Source organism: Telopea speciosissima, chromosome 3 (assembly GCF_018873765.1).
Source record: "Telopea speciosissima isolate NSW1024214 ecotype Mountain lineage chromosome 3, Tspe_v1, whole genome shotgun sequence".
Classification (NCBI taxonomy): domain Eukaryota; kingdom Viridiplantae; phylum Streptophyta; class Magnoliopsida; order Proteales; family Proteaceae; genus Telopea; species Telopea speciosissima.
Genome location: NC_057918.1, coordinates 4,013,457 through 4,030,951, shown reverse-complemented (window position 1 = coordinate 4,030,951; position 17,495 = coordinate 4,013,457). Strand labels below are relative to the sequence as shown.

Below are 17,495 nucleotides of genomic sequence, written 5' to 3'. Positions count from 1 at the left end.
TTATGGCATCGTCGTCCGGGCCATCCATCTTTTGTTGTAATGAGGAAACAATTACCTCATTTATTTTCATCTTTTACTTCTTCTCATGCTTTTCACTGTGAACCATGTATGTTTACCAAACATTGTCGTTCTTCTTATCCATATCATGACAATAGATCTACAGCTCCTTTTCATATTGTGCATATGGATGTTTAGGGACCCTCCCCTACTACCTCTTTATTTGACTATCATTACTTTGTTTCATTTGTTGATGATTTTTCTCGTACTACTTAGACTGTTCTTATGAAGCATTAAAGTGATGTTTGTGATGCATTTAAGAATTTTTATCAGATGATTCTAACTCAGTTTGATACTCGAATTAAAATTGTTCGTTCTGATAAAGGGAGGGAATACATGTTTAGTGGCCCCCAAACCTTCTTTGCTCATAATGGTATTATCCATCAGCTAGCGTGTGTTGACACACCCCAACAAAATGGGGTTGCTTGGAGGAAAAATCGTCACTTATTGGAGGTCACCCGTAGTCTCTTATTTGACAAGCATGTTCCTAGGACTTTCTAGTCTGATGCTCTTCTCACTGCTTCCTTTCTCATAAACCGCATGCCTACCAAACTCCTTGGTCCCAAATCTCCCTTAGAAACCTTATCTCCACTAGTTTCTGCTTTCTCTCTTCCTCCCAAAGTCTTTGGATGTGTTTGTTATGTGCATGTTAACAAATCCTCCCTCTCGCACTAAACTTGATCCCAAAGCTCTCAAGTGTCACTTTCTTGGGTATTCTTCTACTACCAAAGGCTACAAGTGCTATCACCCTTCTTCTCGTCGGTATCTCCACTCCAAAGATGTCACTTTCCTTGAATCTGTCCCATTCTTTGTCCCTTCTCAACATCCTCTTTAGGGGGAGAATTGTGGAAGTGAACAAGATGCTGATATTCCTGTTAAGAGATTAGAATTAGAGAATAATGCTTGGATGATCTAAGGTAGACCCCAAGCCATATATTTATAATAAGAAATAGAAAATACATGGACAGAATTGTCCCTAACATAGCCGACATAGCTGTACATAAAATAAAAATAGGAAAAAATCCAGAATACCCCCACGGTATTTTGGCCCATACAATCCAACACTCCCCCTCAAGTTGGAGCATATATGTCATGCATGCCCAACTTGACTAAGATAGGCAGAAACACTTAGCCCCTTAGTGAACACATTGGCTAACTGATCAGCAGACTTCACAAAGGGAACACAGATGAGTCCGGCTTCGAGCTTCTCCTTGATAAAATGTCGGTCAACCTCCACATGCTTAGTACAATCATGCTAGACATGTTGAGAGATTAGAATTAGAGAATAATGCTTGGATGATCTAAGGTAGACCCCAAGCTATATATTTATAATAAAAGATAGAAAATACATGGACAAAATTGTCCACAACATAGCTGACATGGCTGTATATGAAATAAAAATAGGAAAAAGTCTAGAATACCCCCACGGTATTCTGGCCCATACAATCCAACAATTCCCTTTCTTTCTCCTCTACCCATCTCTCCTTTTATGCTTGACATTGGAAAACACAGAGCTATGGATGTGGTTGATACTGATGATCAATCAGGTGTAGATGATAACAACGAAAAAGAAGTGATTGTGTACAAAAGAGGTGAATGCTTGAAGGGAAAGAAGACTTGCCAAAAGTCCACTTTGGATCCACATCCTCCTCAGTCAGGTAACATCCCTTCTCTTCCTTCTGATTTAGACCTTCCTATTGCTGTTAGAAAAGGAAAAAGAGCTTGTACTCATCCTATAGCCCAATTTGTTTCCTATGTTGCTCTCTCGCCTACAGCTCTTGCCTTTAATGTTGCTCTCTCTTCTGTTTTCATTCCCAATAATGTCACTGAGGCTATGTCTGACCCAAAGTGGAAACAAGCTATTTCTGAGGAGATGATGGCTCTTGAGAAGAATGATACTTAGCAATTGGTGGATCTTCCCAGGGGACGAGTCCTCGTTGGATGCAGATGGGTCTACACAATCAAGTATTAATCTGATGGTACAATTGAAAGGTACAAAGCAAGGTTGGTGGCCAAGGGGTACAGTCAAGTCTATGGAATTGACGATCAGGAGACATTTGCTCTTGTGGCTAAACATAACTCTATAAGAGTTTTATTATCATTGGCTGCCAATAAAAATTGGCCATTATATCAGTTAGATGTAAATAATGCCTTCCTTCATGGCGATTTGGAAGAGGAAGTGTACATGCAAACTTCACCAGGCTTCAAAATACCTTCAGCTGAAGGGAAAGTGTGCCTCCTCAAGAAAGCACTATATGGTCTCAAACAGTCACCAAAGGCAGGGTTTGAGCAATTCCGGAAGGTTATTCTGAAGAATGGATATTCCCAAAGTCAAGCTGACCATACTCTCTTTACCAAGCAGGGTACTGGTACCATCACAGCCCTTATTATCTATGTTGATGATATTGTGGTTACTGGAGATGATAGAGCTGAGATAAAGGCTGAAGATCTACTTGGCTCAACAGTTTGAAATCAAAGATTTGGGTCCCTTAAGTATTTCTTGGGAATTGAGGTATCAAGGTCCAAGAGAGGAATCAACATATGCCAACGAAAGTTTGTTCTTGATTTGTTCACAGAGACAAAGATGCTAGGCTACAAACCAGCAAATTCTCCTATTGAGCAGAATCACAAACTAGGAGAAAATTGTGGTCCCTCTCTTGTTGATGCGGGAAAGTACCAGAGGGTAGTGGGGAAGCTTATTTATCTTTCTATGACACATCCAGACATTTTTTATGCAGTGGGAGTGGTAAGCCAATTTATACATGCCCCCAAGAGTGGCCATGATGCAGGTTCATCATAGAAATTGGCTTATTTCTTTAGAAATAGGCCTAAGGTTGGGTTATATACATGTTGGGCCTTTGTTCCCAAGGGTTTTCTATGTATTAGGCCACTTTAATGAGCCTAAACTAGGGGTACATAGGTTGCATACGGGATTAACCCAGTACTTAGTTTATTTTTATGTTTTTTAATTGAACCGGTTCAAATTGATTGCATCCAATTGGTTCAATTTAAGTGATCATATGACTTGGTTAAGTGGTCATGTAACAACTTAAGTGGTCATGTGATGTAAGTTGGGCTAGATTAGGACTCTACAAGTCCAGTCATGTTTTGAGTCTATTTCCTTTAGTATTCTAGTTTCTTAGTCAGTTTAAGTTACCTAATAGGTTAGGGATAGGGTTGGGCCATTCCTTTTTAGTGTCTAAGTCTATTTTTGAGTCTTCTATATAAGTTTGTAAGGGAGGCCAGCATTGAATATGAATTTGCTTAATAAAAATTAGCTTTATGCTTGCTGCCATTGCTGCTGCTCTTTATGAGTATATATCCTTGTGGGTCTCAAGGTGGAGAGCGTGGGTGGACTCCTGCGACTGTCCAGTACCGGGTGGTTCTTCTTCTTCTTCAATCGAGCTTCTTCAAGCTGCTGCCGCTGCCTTTGAAGGAGATCAAACCAGTAAGTAATTTTAGTTTCCTGCATACATCCTTCCCCTCCATCCATCAAACCCTAACCTCCATTAAACCTGCAACTCCTACCTTAACTAGGACTCCCTCATAACATCAGATCTATCCATCAGTTTCAAACCAAACTTCCAGCATACAACCCCCACACTTCTCCCTACACTCGATCCTAAACCCAGCTCATAACTCCCACTCTATCCCCTCCATTAAAACCCAAAACCTGCAACTCAATTCTGTCCAGAATTGCAGAATTTTAAAACCTTCCCAAATCCTATTATTTATATACCATAAAAGCACCCTAGACCTGCATATTAAACCTACATAAGACCCATTCTCAAATTCCCATCCTAAACCCTAGAATTAACGTAAAACCTAGTGCTGTCCATTCGAACTAGCAACCCCTTTTGCTATTGATCCTATTATAATGTAGTCCTAGATAGGTAGGAGACCTACTAGGAGCTAGATAACAGGATCAATAGCAAAAGGGGTTGCTGGTTCGAATGGACAGCACTAGGTTTTAGGTTAATTCTAGGGTTTAGGATGGGAATTTGAGAATGGGTCTTATGTAGGTTTAATATGCAGGTCTAGGGTGCTTTTCTGGCATATAAATAATAGGATTTGGGAAGGTTTTAAAATTCTGCAATTCTGGAAAGAATTGAGTTGCAGGTTTTGGGTTTTAATGGAGTAGAGGAATGGAGGGGATAGAGTGGGAGTTATGAGCTGGGTTTAGGATCGAGTGTACGGAGAAGTGTGGGGGTCGTATGCTGGAAGTTTGGTTTGAAACTAATGGACAGATCTGAAGTTATGAGGGAGTCCTAGTTAAGGTAGGAGTTGCAAGTTTAATGGAGGTTAGGGTTTGATGGATGGAGGGGAAGGATATATGCAGGAAACTAAAATTACTTACTGGTTTGATCTCCTTCAAAGGCAGCAGCAGCAGCAGCTTGAAGAAGCTCGATTGAAGAAGAAGAAGAACCTCCCGGTACTAGACAGTCGCAGGAGTCCACCCACCCCATCCACCTTGAGATCCACAAGGATATACACTTACAAAGAGCAGCAGCAATGGCAGCAAGCATAAAGCTAATTTTTATTAATCAAATTCATATTCAATGCTGGCCTCCCTTACAAACTTATATAGAAGACCAAAAATAGACTTAGACACTAAAAAAGAATGGCCTAACCCTATCCCTAACCTATTAGGTCACTTAAACTGACTAGGAAACTAGAATACTAAAGGAAATAGACTCAAAACATGGTTGGACTTGTAGAGTCCTAATCTAGCCCAACTTACATCACATGACCACTTAAGTTGTTACATGACCACTTAACCAAGTCACATGATCACTTAAATTGAACCAATTGGATGCAACCAATTTGAACCGGTTCAATTAAAAAACATAAAAATAAACTAAGTATTGGGCTAATCCCGTATGCAACCTATGTACCCCTAGTTTAGGCTCATTAAAGTGGCCTAATACATAGAAAACCCTTGGAAACAAAGACCCAACATGTATATAACCCAACCCTAGACCTATTTCTAAAGAAATAAGCCAATTTCTATGATGAACCTGTATCGGGCCATTTGGATGTTGTGTATCGCATTCTCAGATATTTGAAGTCTTCTCCAGGGAAAGGATTGCTATATGCCAGGCACAATCACTTGAGAGTGGACGGTTTCACTGATGCCGATTAGGCTAGATCCATCACAAACAGGAGTTCTACCTCTGGTTACTGTACATTTGTGGGAGGTAACTTAGATACATGGAGAAGCAAAAAACCGCTTGTTGTAGCCAAATCGAGTGCAGAGGCAGAATTTAGGGCTGGATCCATCACAACAGGAGTTCTACCTCTGGTTACTGTACATTTGTGGGAGGTAACTTAGTTACATGGAGAAGCAAAAAACAGCCTGGTGTAGCCAAATCCAGTGCAGAGGCAGAATTTAGGGCTATGGCTCATGGAGTGTGAACTCACATGGTTGAAACGATTGGTTCAGGAATTGGGGTTTAACATTGAAGGTCCTATAAGGCTCTACTATGATAACAAGGCAGCTATCAGCATTGCTCACAATCTAGTGCAACATGATAGAACAAAGCACATTGAAGTGGATCGACACTTCATTAAAGAGCAGATAGACTCCAGCTGCATTTGTACCCCTTTCATGAAGACTGGTGATTAACTGGCGGACATCTTCACCAAAGGGCTTACCTCTCTTCAGTTTGGTACCCTCTTATGCAAGCTAGGAATGCATGACATTTATTCTCCAGCTTGTGGGGGAGTGTTAGAGTTGTTAGAATTTATGCAATAAAGGTATTTTAGGAACTAGTCTTTTGTCTAGTTGCATTATAATGTATTTTCTCCTTTTTTTTTATCCTTTTTACCTTTTACCTCCTAGGGAGGAGGATGTAATATTTCCCTTGTTATCAATTAAGTAATATAGCTGTGTGGAGAATCCTCTCCAACACAACACATTACAACCGAACCATCTTCTCTTCTATTCTCTTGTCTTCTTCTTCTTCCCTCTTCCTCCTTCAACTTTCTCTCCTTCTCTTACTTACATTCATAACCTAAAATCCAACTAAAACTGCACAACAGAATGTCTACTGATTGAAACATCACACAAGCAGTTCGAACTTTGAAGGAAACTATAATTGTTAGTTTTCACAAGCTTCTGCATCTGAGTGCATTAGCATGCATTTTCCTAAAGAGAAGTTTGGTGCAGGTCCCCCAACCATATTGGAGAAGGAAAAGTATGCAGGACCATCCAAAGTTCTGCTCCTTCAGTATTTCACCATCTAGGCTAACAAACCAGATAATTGTCTTATCCTGAAACAGTGAATGAACAGTTGGATGTTTCTTGAATGTCTAACCCAGATTGTGTCAAACTAGGTCAATCATATTTGGGACCTAAATCTTTTGAGATCCAGCATCGATTTTTTGAGTCTTCAAACATTTAGTGCAATCTTGGGATATTTAAGTCCATGTTATTTCTGGTCCACGGGATTACTTCAGTTTGTTTCGTTTTTTCTTTTGTTCCCCTTTTGTACAGTATTGCTCTTTGTCTATCTGGTTGCATTTTGTTTCTTTTCTCAAGTGAATAAAAAGTTATACTCCTAAAAAAATGTTAAACTAGAGAAGATTCAACTTATTATGTAACCACAAAGAACACCGCAGAAAGATGAATGAAGATATCTCATATTGTTGTTAAGACTTATGAGGGACAATGAGCAGGAGGTAATCCACTGACTACATTGGCATGAAAGCATGGCATGCATCTGTAAGGACAAAGCCCTTAGGATGTACTGCAAAGACTGGAGGCAGCTCCCAAGTAGAAATCCACCCCGCCCCCTTATGATTGATTAAACTCTTCATAAAAGATATACAACTAGAACCTTCCTAAAGAAACAATCCAACTTTGTCGAAGTAGAGTCTGCCCTATGTGTCTCTGGTAAGCATTTATAAGGACATGCATCACCAACACACAAACACAAAAGCTCGAGGAAGAAAGACCAAACTGTATAATGGTTTTGATTTTAATAATTAGTGATGATACACAATAAACTTTCAACTTTGATCAATTTTAAAAATCTGTACATTTTTTAAGGCGACATTTGGGTTATATACACAATAGAGAGCTCATACAAGGTTGACACTGTAACCACATGAGATACAAACATACTCTGGAAATGCTAGACTAAGGTAACCAACCAGCTAATGTTATAAACAACTCATATTTATATTATCCAGGGAAAATTATTGTCTTAACTGAAGCACCGAAAAACTTGGAGCAGGAAACAGTAACCAACCCAAGAGTCTATGCATGTTTATAAAGAATAAGATGCCATAGTTTCTTAAAATGCTCATGCTTACCAAGAGAATTACAATGTCTATGATACATAGCTAACAATCCGCGAGAAATATTTTTTACTCCAATATCAAGAGATTTAGACAGCGAAATAACAATCGAAGTTCACTGTCCATGCATAATATAAACTTCTACTTTCTTAAAATTCTTGTGTTGAGCAAAAAAATTACAATATCAATATAGAGCTAACACCCACCTAAAATCGAATAGGCATACTATCTATCTAGTGGCCATTCTTTACCTGGAAGGAAAGAACCATGTAAAGCTAGCTCCAAATTTCCATCCTCACTAGCAATAGGATCATGAATGGTGATTAACTTTGTCCCATCCAGAAAAGTCCCCTCAACCTAATGAAGATACAAAAGCTGAGTTTCAAGAATGGATAGTTTAGAGATATATACGAGCTTCATATAGATGTTGCATGTCAGAAAGTACTAAGCCGATAACAATTCTTCAATAACATCATGTTCGAAGATACAAAAGCTGAGTTTCAAGAATGGATAGTTTAGAGATATATACGAGCTTCATATAGATGTTGCATGTCAGAAAGTACTAAGCCGAAAACAATTCTTCAATAACATCATGTTCTTCATTCCAACCGTCCAAGGAAATTCGAAGTAGAGTGGTGTGATAAATAGAAAACAGTTTGAAACTTACCAACCAAACAAGATGGCAGAGAATTCAACAACCCTCCCCCCTCCCCAAATAAAAACAAGTTGACACATTCAATCAACTTAAAGTTTAAGAGAGGTGATTGCTGGAGAACAGGAAACGGCAGAGTTTTCAATCAGTAACACAACACATTTTTAAGAAACTTTTATTATCAAAGAAGAACAAACGAAATGATCTCCATATGCACTGTAATTACAGCTCGCTTGTACAAATTACCAAGCTATGCAAGAATAAATTCTGAATATGTTTTAATAACACTTGTTAATTATCTAGGAAGTTTTCGACTCTTTATCGGACAAATAAGTTTGAATATTGATTGCAGCGTTTATGGAGTCTATTACCTGGACGGTGTCCAAAAGGTGTGGAACAGCTGGAAGAACTTGCCTCCTGGTGAGAAAGAAGACAATGTTTTCAACCTCTATAACCAAAAGTTCCAATTCAAAATTAATGTTCATACAATCACAAGTTCACAACAAGAAAAGTCACACTAAAGAACAATAAATATGGTTGTGTCATTAATATGTGAATTTCACAATTTTGTTTGTATATGAATTGTAGTGGCCATGTACAAAGACTAATAATCCTACCTACTATTATGCTCCTATAGCATAAACGAATATATTATGGAGAATCTAACAGCATAGATTACCAGAAAAAATGATCAAACAATATCAGAAGTGCAGAAACTGCTAGCTCCTTAACATTAGATACAATTTCGTTAACCAGAAGACAGAGTCTTCAGAGGCTCTGTACTTACAAGCCGACTATACTCCACAAAGTCACAGGAAGGAATAAAGATCATATCCTCTGGCCTTTTTTGATTGATTCCACTTATATGTGACCCATAAAGCAATCCCTTCAAATCAAAAGGCATGACCCATGCCACATCATAGGGTTCCAAAATGTAGCTTCAAACTTTGAAAGAAAACCTGCAGTGTTGGAAAGGTGTAGGGCAGATTCTGCAGCAAAACTGCACAATTTTCTTGGAATGATCTACAGTTAGTATACTGTCCTCAAAACAGACGCCAAATGAAAATCTGCATCTGATGGGTCCCCCTTGCTCCATATCAACCCCAAAGGGAATGACGAAGGGCTGATAAATTTATCACAAAAACCCAACCAAAACCAATGAAAGCTTTAAATTTAACACAAGAAAGGAAAGTGAAACCAAAAACACCATACAAAAAGTTTCGCCAGTTATGCCGTATATCTTGTATCATAATTGAATTCCTTACAATAAGAAGCCTTAGCCTTCTAAGCAACCACAAAAGCAGGCTCCAAAAGGCTTCAAAATATCGGCTTCTTCCTTTCTCTCCATCTAGACCAAGAAAAAGCATGGAGCAGCAAAGTCATATCTCCTAGTTCTGCAGAAGCAATTTCAAGAGACCCAAGTATACAGCATATCTTTGAAGGCAAGGGCCTATGCCGAGTTATTCTTGTTTCCACCAAGATAGAATTCCAGACCTCCTCTGTATAATAGGGACGGCAAAACATAGTGGGCAGTCTTGCAAAGGGAATTAATCTCCCATTCCTTGAGATTTCTTCGTGGTGTAGGTGGCCAGGTTTATTGCCAAGAGATACCCAGACACTGGCTCATTAGAGAATCTTCATCATTTTCCAAGCTGAAGAACAAAGGAAAAGAGACTCCATAGGTGGGATCGTTCCCACATCAATTGTCTTTCCAAAACCTGATCTGAACACCATTTCCAACGGGAGCTCTTATTCCTTGCTTGAACCCCGTTATGACTCGTGTTTCATAATGTCGATTTTCTATCATGTCATTGCTGAGTTGAACCAGGATGCTCTCCCATGCATTCTGTGATGAGATTAGCACTTGAACCCAACAGCTGCAAACACAAGAGAAATATAGAGAAGGAGAGAAGAAGCAGAGATGAGAGCTGCAAGTTATAAAACACCTCACGGTTTGGCCATTCAGCCAAACCGTGAGCAGTAGGGTTATATTAACAAGTGAAATAAACATGAACAGCATACCAACATCCCCCTACACCAGAACGAGTGCTTAAGTTACAATAAAACAAAATAAAAGAAACCAATAATACCCTACCCTGCCGCAAACACTAGAATATAAAACATAAACTTCAACACTCCCCCTCAAGCTGGAGCATCTATACATTTTTTTTTGGGGGGGGGGGGGGTAAATACAAAATCCATTAGAAAGAGAAAAAGGGGGGTGGCCAGGAGGTACAACAAACAACTTTCAAGACCCTACCTTATAGAGTGAGGGGGGGCACCCCAAAAAACTACATACAGACAATTACAGGGAGAGGACGCTTCTTGAGAGACTGTGCTCAAACCCGAGGTGAAGCTGAAATAAATGCAGGCTTTCCCACTAAATCACAACAAATGACCCAACATCCAACTCAAGGTCTCTAGCCCTAGATTTATATACATCAGGCATGGAGAGAAGGAAGCGGCAAGAGCCCCCCAAGACAGGGCAAGGAAACCTGGTGGGAGAACTTCTTGGGATAAGGAGGGGAGCTTAAATGACGCCGGTGGTAATAACGAAGGGGGAATGATGGATGATCAAGGGAAGGAGGGGGAGAGGGGGAGGACAGAGGGAGGAAGAAGAGACCGGAGGGGAGGGGAGGGAAGCGAGGGTGGTGGGGAGGACCCCCACCTTGGAAAAACCATCTCGAAAGGCAGGATGAAATAAAAGGCTTGGTAAACATATCAGCCAACTGATCTGCAAAAGAAACAACGGAGTGGAAATAATTTTCCTCAAAACTGCATCCCTTACAAAATGATAGTCAACTTCAATATGCTTAGTCCTCTTATGAAACACTGGATTACTGGCTATATATATAGCCGTTTGATTATCACAAAACATATTACTGGAATTGGCAACCGGAAAACCAAGTTCCTGAAGGAGAGACCTTAGCCACATTAATGCAACTGTAGTATGGACCATTGCTCCATACTTGGCCTCAGCACTAGATCTTGCCACAGTAATCTGCTTTTTGCTCCTCCACGTGACAAGATTGTCACCAACAAAAGTACAATAACCCGTGGTCCTATCCCCATCTGTACCAGCCCATTCAACATCAAATATCCAACCAAATCAACATTGTAACTGAGGCCCTTTCAAGGAGCCCCTTTAAGATATTGCAGATTCCGTCAGGCAGCCTCCCAATGAACCTTCTTAGGTGACTCCATAAACTGACTTATAACACCAACGGCAAAAGATATATCTGATCAAGTAATAGTAAAATAGATAAGCTTGCCAATAAGCCTTCAATATTGATGCTTATCTACCAAATCCTCAATATCACATGTCCTAAACTTCTGATGCGGCTCCATAGGCGTATCAACCAGTTTCAAAGCAAGCACACCTGTCTCAGATAGAAGGTCAAGCACATACTTCCTCAAAGAGAGACTCACACAATTCTTACTTTGAACAACCTCAAATCCAAGAAAATAACGAAAAGCACCCAAAATCTTTCATTTGAAAAATGCTGATGTAAATAAGCTTTTACCTCGGCAATACCGAAAGTATCATTACCTTATATAATAATATCATCAACATAAACCACCAACACAATCATCCGATAATCCCGTTGACAAACAAAAATTGAATGATCAGAATAACACTGTGAGAAACCACATCTGGCAACAATAGAACTAAACTTATTAAACCAAGCTCTAGGCGATTGTTTGAAAGCATGAATCGCTTTACCTGCACACCTTCCCAGTATTCTCCCCCTGAGTAACATACCCAGGAGGTTGCTCCATGTATACCTCATGCGAATCAACATAGAAAAATGCATTTTTAATATCCAATTGAAATAACGGCCAATCAAAAACAAGAAACAACCCCTCCTCCCTCCATGACCCTCCTCCCTGAGGCCTGCCTCCATGGCTGGCCTCATTGGTGCAGCCCCTTCTCTCTCCAGGTCACTTTCTCCCCCACCCTCCCCTCCATCCACATCCGCCCCTCCCCCTTCTCTCTATAGACCAGAATGCTTAGCCTAGAGTTCCCTCTTCAATCAAAGAAAATCTCCCTCCCAAGAAGGCCTTGCCCTTCACTTCATTCCCCCCATGATCATTGACTCTACTAAGACTGCCCTCTACCAGGGGAGTCTTCTGGACAAAGAAGCATCCAAATGGAACAACGCCCTGGTTGGCCACTTCATCGGGAGCCGTCCGCCATTCACCATTGCGCAAAATTCATTGTTCAAATAATGGAGACCAAATGGGCTATTGGAAACATACCTTTGGGACAACGGTTTTTTCATCTTCAGATTCTCTGCCGAAGAAGACAAGTTACAAGCCCTTGAGGGTGGTCCTTGGCAGGTTGACAAGAAACCCATCTTCCTCAGGAACTAATACAAATACCTGCACCTCCAGAAAGTCGATTTAAACTCAATCCCTCTGTGGGTAGCTCTCCCCGGCCTTCCCCTTCACTTCTGGTGTGAAGACAGTCTCAGTGTCATCGGCTCAGTCTTGGGAAAACCACTATATTCAAATGCCCAAACAAAAAATCAGAACAGATTAGCATATGCAAAATTTTTTATGGAGATTCCAGTTGACGTTGTGCCTCCTACCTCCATCTCGGTAGCTGATGATAAAGGATTCATCTTCAACCAAACAGTAAAAGACGAGTGGCTCCCCCCTTAATGCCTAGTGTGCCGTGTCTTCGATCATGACAGTAACATGTGCCAACCTCCACTACCATCCCAGGTTTCTCCACCTTCGCCAACCCTCACCTCCACTGGAAACATCCAACCACCATGCAGACCATCACCCCCCAGCCCAATGCTACCACCTCCACCATTTACCCCCCACCTCCTCCCTCCCTACATTTGGATCATCGTGCGGTCGCTCTTCGCCCTCCCTACCTCTAGTCCGAAACCCTCCAAGGACCGGTGGACCAAACAGGTTCTCCCCTCTGCAAAATGTTGACTCTATCCATCTGACATCTACGACAATCTTTGCCCATAGTTTTCACGGCGCCTAGGCGACCCAAGGTGTTGAAGAGGATCCAAAATCAAGGCGATACCAACAAGGCCACCAAGGCGTCGCCTTGACAACTATGTCTCTGCCATTATCCTTGAAGCTCTTTCACTTCCTGAAACCATCAACATCCATTCGTCTTACCTTGAGATCTATCGTTATCCCTCTATCTCGCCTTCTCCCAACACTTCTTCTGCCCCCGATGTTTCTCTTACCCTCTCTTCTTCTTTGCCCCTCTCCCTTCCCTCGAGCATCGCAGCAACCAACCCAACCCCCTTTTTAACCCTCCCAAAATCTTCTTCCATTTGTGGGCCCTCCACTATCCCATCGCACCTTTAAATGACTCTGGTTTTTCCTCTGACCCATCAACCCAACCCGGCCTAAATATCTATCGGGCCTTCTCTCCCTTCCCTACTGGACTCCCCACCCCCTTTGTCGGTCCATCCAACTCCACTAACACTCTAGCTCCGACCCTCTCCCTTGTGTTCAGGTTTGTCTTCTTCTCTACCGACCTCCCTTTCCCTGTGTCGTTCTCCTTTACCGACTTTGACAAACCTCCGGCTCCCTCTTTCTCCTTCATCTAGCCTCACCACCCCCCTTCCCCACCCTTCCCCTCCACCCCCTTTCGCTCCAAAAGCACCCCTTCTCTTTCTCGTCCACAATCTTCTAGTCCTCACAGGACATTGTTGCACCCATTTTTCCTTGCTCAAGGAACCAAGCTCTCCTTTGGAACATCCGAGGCCTCAACTCCCCGGCAAAGCAAGCAGAAGTCCGATCTCGTATCAAAGCCCTTCAGGCCATTTTCCGTTGCCTTGTTAAAACCAGGGTCCAAGAGACTAATTCATCTCACAATGCCTCCCTCATTCTCAATCCTGGCCTGTTCTTACCAATTATGATCACCATCCCAATGGTCGTATATGGCTGCTTTGGAACCCTCCCATAATTCAGATTCATTTTTCATCCTCTTCCTCCCAATTCCTCCATCTCCAAATCACCGAAACCCAAGGAAATAATTGTTTTTTCTTCAGTCATCTCTACTGCCAATTGTCCCATTGAGCGTTCCACTCTATGGGGTGATCTATGTTCTATTGCTCTCCAAGTTGGCACCCTCCCTTGGGGACTTGGGGGAGATTCCAATGTTGTTCACTATAGTCAAGAAAAAAAGGGTGGTGATCCTATTGATACTTCGTCAGTTGAAGCTTTCAATGATTGCCTTGATGATATCAGTGTAAATGACCTAAGATGGAGAACCAGAGAGAAATTGACAGAAGAGAATAGAACCCAATTTGCCACGATAGGATTCTGTAACTCCTATCGTAGTCTTCCTCCTTTATTTATAAATCAGCAAGTAGACTCTTAGTAGGGAACCTACTAAGCGTACTAATTACAATCCAACTATATCTAATTACAATCCAACTATAAGGAAACAATAAAGGAAAGTAACACTAACACAACTCAGACTTACATCACCCAACACTAACACTAAAACAGAGTACCACAGTACAATAACCCCACAGTACATATTTTAATAAATACCCCTCTCTATAAGACATTAAGACATCACAAAATACACTTAACAGTAGTAATATTTCCCCAAACTACCCCTGTAGTAATACTCAAGTAGCTCAACATGATAAATACTAATCTCAACAATGAGAATATCCACATCACACAAGTCAATCTGCACTAATTTCAAACAATAATACGCTCACTTTACCAATACCTGGAAAGCCATAAGTAGAAGGATTTTTTTTCCAGTCACAAAGTATAACATTACTAATGAAGGATCCTTTCATTTTTATGTCCTCTCATTTTTCTCCAATAAATGAGACAAAGATAGTCCTGCAAATATAGATATTACACAATACCTCACATGAGTATCATAAAAAGATCAGAGGTCAAATTCTCATCTCACCTTCCTAAAAGTTGTTTCCCAATGTCCATCAGGTTTGCAACAGTCTTATCACCATCACGGACAAACTCCAAAACCTATAAATAACAGAAAAATCCAAGACAGAAATTAAATGTTTTTCCTAAATTTAAGAGCCACGGATAAACTCTTTGTTATAGTAAAGCAACATTCTTTTGTTTCTGAGTTTGTAAAGAGGCCTTTTTTATCTGATGAATGAAGAAGATTATTGACATAAGAGGTGAGGAAGCACCCCAAAGTAAACAGAAATAAAGATGATCTTACTACATAAAACTGTAATAAAGTATCTTTTTTTTTTTGGGGGGGGGGGGGGGGGAATCAAAAAATCATTACCAAAAAGGAAAGTGGGACCTTGAAGGCGACACTAATACGATGTGGGATGAGATGATGGCCTGTATTAAGACGGTTGCTAAGGAGGTACTGGGGTAATCGAAAGGTAAACGACATATCTGTAGAGAAACTTGGTGGTGGGATGAGGAGGTCCAAACAGCCATTAAGACTAAGAAAGATAATTTTAAGACATAGCAAAGACTAAGGAGGTAGAGGATCTAAAAAGGGTATAAATCGGCTAGAAATGAAGCTAAGAAGATTGTGGGGAAAGCGAGGGCAAAGAAATATGATGATTTGTATAACAATCTAAACACAAAAGAAGGGGAAAAAGCTATCTTTAAAATAGCTAAAGTAAGAGAAAGGATGAGTAGAGATTTCGACCATGTTAGATGTATTAAAAGTGAAGATGGTAGAGTTCTAATAAGGGATGAGGACATTAAGAAGCGTTGGGAAGAGTACTTCTGCAGCCTACTAAATGAAGGCTCCTCAAGTAATAGGGTCATAGAGGGCTGTACTCGTTGAGACACTACATGCCGCAAATATATACGCAAGGTTAGGGTGTCTGAAGTAAAAAAGCCCTAAGAAACCCTAAGAAAGATGAAAGTAAGCAAGACACTAGGGCCAGACGGAGTCCCAATAGAAGTGTGGAAGAGCATAGGATTTTGTGGTTTAGCCTGGCTAACCAAGTTGTTTAACAAGATTATGAGTACTAAGGAAATGCCAGATGAATGGAGGAAAAGTATTGTGGTCCCGATATTCAGAGTTGCAATAATTATAGAGGCATAAAGCTAACGAGTCATACAAAAAAGTTATGGGAGAGGGTTATTGATACCCATCTGAGGAACGAAACCACTATTTCGAAGAACCAATTTGGCTTTATACCAGGAAGATCCACGATGGAATCTATTTTCTTACTTAGGAAACTCATGGAAAGGTATAGAGAGGGCAAGAAAGATCTCCATATGGTCTTTATTGACCTAGAAAAAGCTTACGACAAAATACCGAGAGAACTAATCTGACACATATTACAGAAGAGAAGGGTGTCTTGTGAACATGTCAGCATAATTAAAGACATGTACGATGGCGTGGTGACTAGCGTAAGAACTGTGGGGGGCTAAGGTCGTGAGTTCCCAATTACCATGGGGCTACATCAAGGATCAGCCTTAAGCCCTTACCTGTTTGTGCTTATCATGGATGAGTTAACTAGAAACATTCAGGATGGGATTCCTAGGTGCATGCTTTTTGCTGATGTTATTGTGTTGGTGGATGAGACAAAAGAAGGGATTAACGCTGTTGGCAGAATCGTGGGTTAGAAAGAGAGAATGAGAGAATGGAATAGCTTGTCTTAATTGATAGGTAAGCCCCTCTATTTATAATAGAGGGGAAAGTTATAAGAGACTAAAATAGGCGATGTACGACTAAAACCCACATAGCCGACTTACACTTAATAACATAAAAACTACCCAAAAAAGGACCAGAATACCCCCACGGTATTCGGGAGTACATATTCCAACACTCCCCCTCAAGCTGGATTATACAAAGAATTAAAGAAAGAAAATCCAGCTTGAACTAAAGAAAAAAATAACTCCATAATAATGCTAACACTCCCCCTCAAGTTGGCGCATACAAGGTACTAATGCCCAACTTGAACAAAATGGGAAAAAATAAGTTGTAGCAGAATCCAACTTCAAGACGAATGCAACTCCCAAATAAACCTTCAAGAACTTGAAAAAATAGATCTTCAAAACTAGGGCAGACTTGATCAGCAAACCGGGACTGGAATGTCTTCCAAAAAAGGCAGCTTTCACCAATCTTCTATTGCTGTCTAGTGATGAATCTCTGAATGATAACCTTGAAGATAAGTAACTAGGGTAACGAGCCGATGAATCAAGCAGCAGAAAAGATCAAGCAGCGGAAAAAATCAACCCAACTGTAGAACCTCATATAAGCAGGCAATAACCAAACATCTTCAATACTTTAATACCAATCTCCCCCTTACGGCAAACTCAACCCAATAACTAATTAGATACCCATTGGCAATGGTGAAAACTCTGATCTTCTATGTTTTGCACCAAGTGTTCCTACAAGTTCTGCTTTCTGCAATGGCTGCAGTATACTGTACATAATCCCCCCCCTCAAGTGTAGTACACGTGGACATAACAGTGATGATTTAAGAGATAGGGCAAAAACATAATATTCCAGAATTTTCCAAAACGTGCTAAG

General features: G+C 40.7%; 1 protein-coding gene across 2 annotated transcripts in view; it reads right to left on the bottom strand.

Moving 5' to 3' along the window:
• Window positions 1-17,495, bottom strand: part of LOC122653549 (urease-like) — a 52,335-nt gene that overhangs the window by 26,600 nt on the left and 8,240 nt on the right. For both annotated transcript variants that reach the window (XM_043847409.1, XM_043847410.1), the window contains exons 3-5: window positions 14,928-15,001; window positions 8,383-8,428; window positions 7,611-7,716 (exon numbers count right to left, since the gene is read on the bottom strand). In XM_043847409.1, the coding sequence (XP_043703344.1) occupies window positions 7,611-7,716; window positions 8,383-8,428; window positions 14,928-15,001 (226 nt within the window). The remainder of the gene's footprint in view (window positions 1-7,610; window positions 7,717-8,382; window positions 8,429-14,927; window positions 15,002-17,495) is intronic.